The sequence below is a fragment of the Pongo pygmaeus genome, chromosome 20 (genome assembly GCF_028885625.2).
Source record: "Pongo pygmaeus isolate AG05252 chromosome 20, NHGRI_mPonPyg2-v2.0_pri, whole genome shotgun sequence".
Classification (NCBI taxonomy): domain Eukaryota; kingdom Metazoa; phylum Chordata; class Mammalia; order Primates; family Hominidae; genus Pongo; species Pongo pygmaeus.
In genome coordinates, this window is record NC_072393.2 from 61612724 (window position 1) to 61623686 (window position 10963).

General features: G+C 56.2%; 1 protein-coding gene across 3 annotated transcripts in view; it reads right to left on the minus strand.

The window, feature by feature from the left end:
- Positions 1–8781, minus strand: part of PPP6R1 (protein phosphatase 6 regulatory subunit 1) — a 29218-nt gene extending 20437 nt beyond the window's left edge. Inside the window, exon 1 of one of the 3 annotated variants that reach the window (XM_054463833.2) lies at positions 8646–8781. Coding sequence is in view for 2 of the 3 variants with exons in the window: in XM_054463831.2 (XP_054319806.1) it covers positions 1047–1076 (30 nt within the window). In the remaining variant the exon portion in view is untranslated. Of the gene's footprint in view, positions 1–1046; positions 1199–8645 lie in introns of those variants that run through there. The other 2 variants (XM_054463831.2, XM_054463832.1) reach the window with 2 other exon arrangements.
- Between the last annotated feature and the right edge of the window lie 2182 nt (positions 8782–10963).

The window sequence follows — 10963 nt, forward strand, 5'->3', positions numbered from 1 at the left end:
GCCACTTCGCCAGTGCTCCTGGGGCTGCCACTTCAGGTGTCTCTTGCACAGCCCGTGGCTGCCTGAGGCACAGTGCTGGATAGATGTCCAGGAGGCCCTGCGGGTCTGGGTGGATGGGGGCATTCCAGGCACCCCAGGCAATGATGTCGATGGTATCGGCCGCTGCGCTCCAGCACCCGCACTGTGCTGACTGCTCTAAAAAGGACTTCACAGCCATTACCTCCACCAACTCTCACAACCACCCCCCAGGGAATGGCCTTATTTTACAGGAGAGGAAACTGAGGCACACCAAAATAAACGCCCATGCCCCGATCCAGGGGTTGGTGGGCAGTGAAGCTGGCACTCTCAGCTTTCAGAAGTTGAATTCTCAGGGTGCAGAGCCCTTGTCTCAGGACAGGGCCTGTGTAGTGGACACTTAAGGGATGAATGAGCGAGTTCTCGCCGAGCCCGCTCCAGCACTCGCTCTGCCTGAGGGACCAGCCCTGGCCATAGTGACCCCGACTCTCACCTCAGGGAGGAGCCTGTCATTTCCAGGCCCACCCTGGAGGGACCTGTCTGGATGGTAAACTCCCTGTCCACCTTGTCCCCGGCTCCTAGTGCTTACTCAACAGACATCCCTGGATTCGGGATGGAGGGCTGTGGTCCTCAGGCCCCTCTCAGCCCAGCTGTGACAGCACAGTTCGGCCAGAGACCTGAGTTCTCCTCCAACCGGGCACCAACAGAAATCTAGGGACTTATCAGGCCTCCCACCCCAACCCAGGCACCGCTGACCTCCCCAAACATAAACATCCCACCCCTTCTGCCTGCATGACAACCACTTGACGGCAGGCCCCCCACACTCGACCGCAGGTGACCCCTGCTCATCCCCTCTGCCCACAGCCATGCAGAGCTTGCTGAAGGGAAAATCAGACCCGCCCTCTCATCGGGTCAGCGCCTGGGACCCTCAATGGCCTCCCACTCCCTACTTGCCCTGGCCACGCTGGCCTTCTGTTTCCAGAACATACTAAGCTTGGGTCTACCTCAGCAACTTTGTCCTAATAACTCACTTTCTCATCCTCGGATCTCTTACCAAGCATTCACCTCACAGAAGGGCCTTCCCTGGCCTGCCTGGCTCAAGCAGCCCCCAGCCCCACCTTTGTCCACCACTGTCTCCCTGAGCTGTGCGCTCTGACTTGCCGCCTGGAAGCATCTCTGTGACACAGCAATGAAGTGCTGGAGGTACATACTCATGGCTCTACAATGCTTCCTCTAGAACCTTCCCCCTAGGTTACCATGGACACCTGAGGGTGGCACCTAGCATGGAACCTGGCCCTGGCAATAAACGCTCACAAGTATTAGCTGAAAAGCAAACCTCATTTTCACAAGGCCCCAGCTCCTCCCAGGCAGGAGGCTGCCGTACCTGTCAGGGCATTGACAAAGTGAAATCACTCCCACCCCAACCCCTCCCAGCCACTCCTACGGGGTCCCTAAATCAGGAGGTGGGGGAAAGTGCAAGATCGCCCTGGGCAGGCAATGGGTGTGTATCTTCCCCTGTGTCAAGAGTGACGAAGGCACCACCACCTCACAAGGAAATACAACTGTGTCCCTTCCTTGCTCCGGGAACCTCCGTGTGCACAATGGTAACCCCCCATCTCCCCACTTCTGCCCAGATGCTAGACCTCCTCAAGGGACCATCCCCTACTTCCCATCCCGCTTGACAAGGAATGCGATAGGCCGACCACCAAGTGTCCGTGTCACAGATGAGAAAACTCAGGCTCAGCAAAGGTGACTCACCAGCGTGCTGACGGCAGCGGGAGGGGGCATGGATTTCCTGATCTGGGTGTACCTGGGACCAGAATAATCTCAAGGGGCAACCGCCAAATTTATGATGACTCTGCCAATTTCCGGCCTAAGGCTGTGGCGAGCAAAGCACCGAGACATGGCAAGCACACACACAGCCTCTTTCTCCGTGGGAGACCAGGCAGGCCGACAGGCTGCCCATGCCATGCCAGCAAAGCCAGTCCCAAGGAACCACACACTGCAGGCCTCCACCTATGTGAAGCATCCCGAACAGGCAAATCCACAGACACAGAAAAGAGCTTACATACAGGCTTGCAGGTGCTGGCGGGGGTTGGGAGAAGTTCCTGAAAGGAAAGGGTGATTAAAAAAATGTTCCAAAATCAACTGTGGTGATGTTTCCACAATGTTATGAATATACTAAGAACCACTGAATTGTACACTTTATTTATTATTATTTTTCTTGAGACAGAGTCTCTCTCTGTCACCCAGGCTGGAGTGCAGTGGTGCGATCTTGGCTCACTGCAACCTCCAGCTCCCAGGTTCAAGCATTTCTCCTGCCTCAGCCTCCCGAGTAGTGGGGATTACAGGTGAGCACCAACATGCTTGGCTAATTTTTTTTTTTTTTTTTTTGAGACAGAGTCTCGCTCTGTCACCCAGGCTGGAGTGCAGTGGCGCGATCTCGGCTCACTGCAACCTCCAGCTCCCAGGTTCAAGCATTTCTCCTGCCTCAGCCTCCCGAGTAGTGGGGATTACAGGTGAGCACCAACATGCTTGGCTAATTTTTTTTTTTTTTTTTTTGAGACAGAGTCTCGCTCTGTCACCCAGGCTGGAGTGCAGTGGCGCGATCTCGGCTCACTGCAATCTCCGCCTCCTAGGTTTAAGCAATTCTCCCACCTCAGCCTGAGTACTTGGGATTACAGGAGTGCGCCACCATGCCCAGCTAATTTTTGTGTGTGTTTTTTTTAAGTAAAGATGGGGTTTCACCATACTGGCCAGGCTGGTCTCGAACTCCTGACCTTGTGATCCACCTGCCTTGGCCTCCCAAAGCACTGGGATTACAGGCATGAGCCACCATGCCTGGCCTAATTTTTGTATTTTTTTAGTAGAGACGGGGTTTCACCACGTTGGCCAGGCTGGTCTTGAATGCCTGACCTCAAGTGATCTGCCTGCCTCAGCCTCCCAAAGTGCTGGGCTTATAGGCGTGAGCAACAGCACCTGGCTGTACACTCTAAATGGATGAACTGTATGGAATATCTCAATAAAAACTGTTGAAAAAAAAAAAAAACCTGCCTCACGCCATCGGCCATGGCAGGGCCAGAGTCAGGGCCAGGCTCAGGCCTTGCACTATGTCCCACCGTCCGCAGAGCTGATGAGATGCCGGCCAGCCTGGCAGAGCTGAAGCTGCCAAGGCTCCGCCCTGGGGCACTCACCCAGGTTACCCCTTCCCCATCCCTCACCACCAACAGCCCTAAGCTAAGTGAGCCCCTCCACAGTCGGGGCAGGATAGGAGCAGCACCAAGCCAGCATCTGTAGAAAATCCATGGACCCGCACTTGCAGACACTTGTCTCGGCTCCACAGCAAAACCAAGTGAAGAATTCTTATTATTCCGACAGTCTCATGTGGAAAAGGGGCCCAGAGGAGTGGAGCCACATGGCTAGCAAGAGGCTTCCAGTGTGCCCTGGTCTGTAAACAACAAGCAGAAATTCTCACACTGAGGCCCACTGTTCACTTCTAAGATACCTGATTAAAGGGCACAGGCCATGGCCCTTGGCCCCCAAACCCCCTACCCCTGCTACAGACTAACCATCTGCTTCGGGGAAAAGGTCAGGCTTCCCCTCCAAACAGAGCTCCCCAGACAACTGGGGCAGGGGCAGCCAGAACGAGATGGGAGGGTGCTTGCTGGTGCGTGGCATCCAAGAACTTCGGCCCTGAGAACCCAGGCAGCCCCTTGAACTCTCCACCTCAAGTGGCTCCTCTGAAAATCAGAGTAGACTGAAAGGCTCAAATGCAATTGAGTGGTCGACACTCCACAAACCTCAATTATCAGGCTCTAAACAGAATGAAGATGCAAATACGGAAGAACAGAAAAAAAGAGAAAAAAACTTTCCCCCATCACAAACTCTGAATGCACTACAGCCTGAAGCCCTCTCAGTCCCCTCTCCCAACTTAATGAAGCCTGCTAGAATCCCTGGGAATGGAGCAGGAGGGTGCGTTTCACTCTCTCTCTCTAAATAGGTGAACCTGGGCAGGCACTTGACTTCTCTGAGTCTCGTTTCCTCATCCGTGAAAAGGAGACATAGCCCACCAGGGCGGGCTGCTGTGAAAAGGCATCGAGCTAAAGCAGGTGGCCCTGACACAGCAGGAGCTCAGCAGGTGCAAGTCTCTTCCGGTCCAACCCCGAGGCCACGTCCAGACGCTTTCTGGCAGGACAGGTAGGGGACTGTCACTACCCCAAAGGTGATGGTGCTAAACACAGAGGAGCAGGAGAAAGACTCTACCCATTTGCCTAAGTGACTCAAGCACTTTTCCTCAGACCATTCGGATACTACGGCAGGCGCCATGCACCCCGCCACCCCCATTCTTTGCAACTTTTAGCAACTTCAAGAAAGAGGAAGTGACTACCACTAGTTTTTAGCTACCGTTTGAAAACCATGAGTCTGGCTGCAAACGGAAGAAGGGGAAATTGTAAATGAGAAAGGAAGCCATTAAAAACGAAAACTACCTCTGCCGCTCTCCCTCCACCAGCTCTGCACTATTGCCTCTGGTTTCTTATTTAGCTGTGGTGTTTCAGGGCCTTCAACACCAGCCACCCCTCAAGGGCCTGCCAGCCCCTTCCTTCCCCTGCTTGGACGGGCACTAACTGCGGCTCCCACAGAGCCATCCCCACTGCTGCAGGCATCCATCCAAACACAGCTCTGCCGCCAGGGAACCGGTGGGCCCATGCTTCATCTGTCACCCCTTCCCAACCTGCGCTGACCCACGAGCACCCAGAAATGGAGGTCATGGGCACAGATGCCTCAGGGGGCCTCCAGAAACAGCTGCCTGAGCTGCCCCAACGCTCAGCAGAAGCTCCAACGCCTGGGCCCCGGCCGGTACCCTAGGAAGGGAAAGAGCCTACTACCAGCAGCAGGCTGGCCAGCACTCAGCTCCTTAAAGGGCCCAGAGTCCCAAGGACAGCAAGACCATCTCCCTGTCATGTCCCCCAATCCTCCATCAGCTCTCAGCCAAATCTGAAAGGGGGTTGGGAACACCCAATTCCAGGGATGCAGTGGCAGTAACGGCAACCCCACCACCTCTGAGCAGGACCTACGGTGTGTGCTGGGTGCAGAACCCAGCACCACCCACCCAGCAAGGAGGAATCAGGGACACCAATTTGGTAGAAAAGGCCACTGGAGCCAGAGGAGAAGGGGGACCTGCCCAAGGCCCAACAAGATCATGAGCTAGGGCTTTCCTGTGGCTGGGGAAAGCCTTGGGGAGGGTCCCCACTTAAAGAGAACCCTCAGTGCCTCCCCCTCTGGCCCCAGAAGCACACCCTCCCAAGGGAGCTAGCAGCCCAGATCCAACCCCAGAGGATGGAATAACTAGGAAACAGAAGAGTCTAGAAACACTGGCCAAGGACTGGGACGGGGACGGGGACGGGGACGGGGACTTGAACATCCACATTCAAATCGTCTCCTGAACTGGCCACAGGTTTAAAGGAAAAGACCAATGAACAGATTTTGAAATAACTCTTTGGAAAAACAGAATGGGGCAGAGTTAGTGTTACAGTGTGATCCAAAGTCAGAAAAGCTTGCATTCCCATTTTACCTCCCCAAACTGAAATCTCTGTGGCCTAGATCAAGGATCTCACCCCACCGAGCCCCAGTTTCCTTATCTGGGAAATACCTCACAGATGAGGTTACTGTAAGGCAGCACTCTCTGGAGAAGGACCCACAAAACTGGTGTGCAAAGGGAAAACCACGGTTTGGCATGGAAAGGCGGGTGAGCCCCATCAAGCCGGGTGCCGAGTGATTCCCACTCTGGGAAGGCCCCTCACTCTCACCAAAGCTCTCAGGCCTCTCTCACCTCATCTCTTGCTACCTCCCGCGTGGGTGCCACACCTGACTGCCCTCAGCCCGGGCTGGGCTGCTCCCTCCTCCTTCCCTGAGCTCTTCGAGCCTGACTAGCTCCTCCTGGGTCCTTCAGGCCCCCACACAGACACCACTTCCTTCAGGGAGCCTCCCCTCTGCATCTGTGTTAGGGGCCTACTCCACGCCGCTTCCACAGCATCCCACAGTCACCCTACAACAGCATGTGAGCCTCGGCTCTGTGACAGGATGTACCTGTTCAGTCATCTGCCTCCCCCTGAAACATGCCGACTTCCCAGGATCTAGCATAAGGCCAGGCCCAACTAAAGCTACCTGTTGAATTAATGAAAACTGAAGCCAGAGAAAGGTGTTAAGAGCACTGGGCCACACATCCCAGAAAAAAAAAAAAAAAAAAAATGGGGAGGGGGACCAGACAAGCAGGTTCTCCTCTAATGGAAAGAAGCAGTAGATGAACCAACAAAAGCTAATGGCCACAAAGATGGTGGTAACTTGCAATACACAACTCACCAACACACAGCTCATGAGTCACAACAGAGCAAATAAGCCACAACGACACACAATACCCCAGCAGTGGAGCAAAGTTCTCCTCCTCTGCGCTGCTAACATTCGGGCTGGACGGTTCTTTTTGGTGTTGGGACTGCCCATGCACTGGAGGACACTTAGCAACATCCCTGGCCTCCACGTCCACTCACCAGGTACTGGCAGCATTCCCCCAGGTTGTAACAACCAAAAACATCTCCAGATACCACCAATCGTCCCCCAGGGGACACAATCGCTCCCAGCTGAGAGCCACTGCAGTAGACATTCCCAAATCAAATAAAAATTGAAAGAACGGCCAGGTGTGGTGGCCCACGCCTAGAATCCCAGCTCTCTGGGAGGGTAGGCAGGAGGACTGCTTGAGCCCACGAGTTCGAAATCAGCCTGGGCACCACAGCAGGGCACCATAGCAAGACCCAGTCTTTACAAAAAATACAAACATTAGCTGGGCGTGGTACAAAAAATACAAAAATTGAGCAAGCATCGCAGGACGTGCCTGTAGTCCTAGCTACTTAGGAGGCTAAGGTGGGAAGATCACTTGAGTCCAGAAGTTCAAGGCTGCAGTGGGCAATGATTAGACCACTGCTCTCCAGGCTGGGCAAACGAGCAAAACCCAGTCTCAAAATCATCATCATCATCCAAATAGCTACTGATTGCAGAGTGTCATGTGCCTTGCATTCTGCCACAGGCTTCTACAAACCCTGCACTTAATCCCTAAAACCACCCTCTGAGGAGAGCAGTCTGCTATCCCCACTTACAGACTAGGAACAACTTGTCCAAGGTCTCACTTGGCAGAAGCCGGACTCGGCCTAGGTCTGCCTGACAAAAGGTCCTCTAACAATTAGCCGGACTGCCTTCTCATGATCCCAATCCCAGAACTAGAGTTTAAAAAAAAAAAAAAAAAAAGCATAACATTTCCAACAGCACAAGCAGCTCCAACAGCCATTCCACCACTAGTAAGCACACGTGGCCGGGCGCCGTGTCTCTATGTGTGTTGTGCATGCATGTAAACCAAATCCTCATCCTGTGTTATTCAGGCAATCTCGAGTCCTTGCTGCATTTGCAGTGCACGCTAATAGTTAGACCCTCGCCCTTGGGCTGGATGAAATCCCACTGCAGTTTCTCCACAACTGTGAACCCAGTACCGCACCTGACAGTCTACGCAGCTTCCTTTCCTGAAACATCTTGCCTTTCAGGCGGGTATTTATGGTCATATCTGTGTGTACAAAGAGCGAGCAAGAAAGACCCCAACCAGAGGTCCCATTCAAGGCCTGGACAAGCCCGCCGGGCCGAACTACTCTGCCCCTCACCCTCCCAATACATCTGCACTCAGGACTCCGACCTTCCTTCCTTGACATATCTGCACGTGCTGCTCCTTCCCCCCCCGGAAGGCCCTTCTTCCCACTCTCCATCTGTCACCTCCTACTCGTCCTTCCTAGACAGAAAAAGCCATCCGTCCAGCCAATCTCACCAGTGCCTCCCGCTCTGTGGCTCCCTGCAGCTCCCTAAGTTACCTCGATCACAACACGCAAGAATTGTGACTGTCCGGCTCTGCCACTGTACCCCCTCCAGGGACCGGCCCCACCTCCAGGGCAGGGCCTAGGGCTGATGCCCCCTCCTCGGTGCCCAGCGCCAGGCGCCCTGCCTGCCCTCAGCAGGCTTCATCTCACTGAAGCAGGCCCGAGTGGTGGCAGCTCCAGAGAAGCCCCGCTCCCAGGTCCCTCGCACAAGAAGCCGGAGGCGGGAGAGGGTCGGTCAAGGTGAAGACAAGCTCCGCTCCTCCAGTCCTGAGCTCCAGGGATCTAAGGAGGCTGCGCCACGGAAGAGGTGGCGGGGCACAGATCCGGGCGAGAGCGAAGGGTGTAAGCGGGAAAAGTCCAGGGTAACCAGGGGGAAAGACGCCTGGGGGGCCGGGGGACCGGCCAGAGGAGCAAGAGAGCGGAGCTGAGGCTCAGCGACTGGGGAGCGCAGCTGCAAAGAGAGCGAGTGGGAAAAGGCCGAGGGCAAGAGACTGAGACTAGGGTGGCGGCGGAGCTGAGAAGAGATTAAGAGACTGGGGAGGGTCGCGGGGGAAGAAACGGGGGGCCGTGGAGAGGGAACCCGAAGGAAGGAGGGAAAGGATCCCAAGCAGAAAAGACCCGCGGGGGTCCCGAGAGGGAAAAGCCTGAGGGGACGCGGAGAGGGGAAGACGTGGGGGCCTGGCCCTGGAGAGGTAGGGTCGGGAGACGCGGGCCGCTCACCTGCGAGGGGGGGCGGCGGCTCCTCGCACTCGGGGCTCATCGGGGCGCCCCCCCCGCCCCGCCGCCGGCAGCTCCGGCCCCTGCTGCGGGGCCCGGTAAGTGGGGGCGGGGGCGGCGTCGGGGACTCGCGCAGGCGCCGGGGCTCGCGGGGTCCGCGCAGGCGCCCGCGGGTCGTGGGGTCCTCGCGCGCCGGGTCCTGCAGAGTTGAGGGGGTCAGGGCCGGGTGGAGTTGCCGGCGGGCGGGGGGCGTCACTAGTCCGCGTAGGCACCTCCGGGGTCCGCAGGCGAGGTGGGCGCGCAGGCCAAGGCGGGTTGCGGGCAAGCCGGGTCGCGAGGCCCACGCAGGCGCCTCAGCCGGGAAGACCGGGGAAGTTGCCCCGGTTTCCACAGTCCAACCAGCGCCCCACGGGAGGGGAAGACGACCTCCTCCGCGGTCCAAACGGGCGGCAGAACCGAGCAGCGACCGACGGAAGCTGAGGCCTACTTCCTTAACCGCCCCTTCCCCAAAGTCGCTCAATCTCCGGGCTCTGCGGCCCGCCTCAGGACCTCCGACGCCCGGCTCTCTCCGCCACTATCCCACAATCCCCCTAGCGCAGGGCGACGCAGGAGGCCCCGCCCTCCCGCGGCTGTGTCGGTGCGCAGGTGCGGGAAGGGGGGGGGCCCGCACGCCTGGGCGGTGCTTTGCGCGAGCGCCCGGGCGTTCGCGACACCGCCCACTCCTGAACCCCGCCGCCGTAGACGCGCTTGCGCGCGTTGGTGCCAACGGTCTGCCCCGGAATAAACCCAGACAGCTCAATGAGCCGGAGCTGCGCACCGGCTCCGTTCCAAAGCCCCGTGAATATTCCGCTCCAGGATTTGCCTTCCCACACGCTCCGTTTGGAAATCCGTTCGCTGTTCTGTCTCCTCTAATCATAGTCCAGCTTTGGCTCCAGGGTCGGGCTCTTGTGAAATCCAGACCTGGTTTTCATTCCGCCCGGCTCTCGCGCTTAGCCGCCTCCGAGCCTCAGGGGCCCTCAGTCGTTTCCATCTGCTGGCGATAGTCCCGGCCGGGTCGCTAGTGTTGCCAGTTCCGCCCAAAGCCGCCTCTAATAGCATCAACTGAAAGAGACCTCCTAGACCTTATGTCTAGATTGATGAAGGTCCCATCTGGCTTTGAGCCTCAGTTTCCCCAACTTTAATAGCCCCCCTCTCTACCCATGTTAGAGGCCTGCTGTAAAAATCATGTGGGCGCGAGGAACCTTTTTTTTTTTTTAAGACTGCGAATTGGCCGGGCGCAGTGGCTCACGCCTGTAATCACAACACTTTAGGAGGCCCGAGGCCGGAGGATGGCATGAGCCCAGGAGTTGGAGACCAGCCTGGGCAACCTAGGGCGACCCCCGTCTCTACAAAAGACAATTTTAAAAATTAGTTGGGCCTGGTGGCCCGCGCCTGTGGTCTCAGCTATTCGGGAGGCTAAGGCAGGAGAATTGCTTGAGTCCAGGCTGCAGTGAGCCGGATTGCACCACTGCACTCCAGCCTAGGAGACAGGGCGAGAACTTGTCTCAACAGCAAACAAAGGGCCTGGCGTGGTGGCTCACGCCTGTACCTGAGCTCAGGAGTTCAAGACCCCACGCCTATAATCCCAGCGCTTTGGGAGGCTGAGCTGGGCGGATTGCCTGAGCTCAGGAGTTCGAGACCAGCCTGGGCAATACAGTGAAACCCCGTGTCTACTAAAATACAAAAAATAGCCGGACGTGGCGGTGTGCGCCTGTAATCCCAGCTACTCGGGAGGCTGAGGCAGGAGAATTGCTTGAACCTGGGAGGCAGATGTTGCAGTGAGCCCAGCTCATGCCACTGCACTCCAGCCTGGGTGACACAGCGAGACTCCGTCTCGAGAAAAAAAATAGCAAATTCACCCCTCCTTTGCCCTCTTTGTTCTATTGAGACCCTCAATGGATTGGATAATGCCAGCTCACATTGGGAAGGGAAGATCTTTATTCAGTCTGCCGATTCAAATGCTAGTCTCTTCCAGAAATACCCTCATAGACACACCCATAATGTTTTACCAGCTATCTGGAGATCCCTTAGCCCAGTCAACACCTGAAATGAACCATCACAGAGAGGCATTTCCTTTTCCTTTTTTTCTATAGGGATGTTTTGTCTTTTACCCAGCATTTGGCTTCCTTGTTTTCTCCACAATATGATGGCATCATTGCCACATTGTTTTAACACAGAGGTCAGGAACTGAGGGGTAAGGATGTGGCTATAGTCCCTACCCTTCAAATGGAAGCTGGGAAGCTGTGGGGGCTTTAATGACTGAAGTCTGGATTTCCACCCAG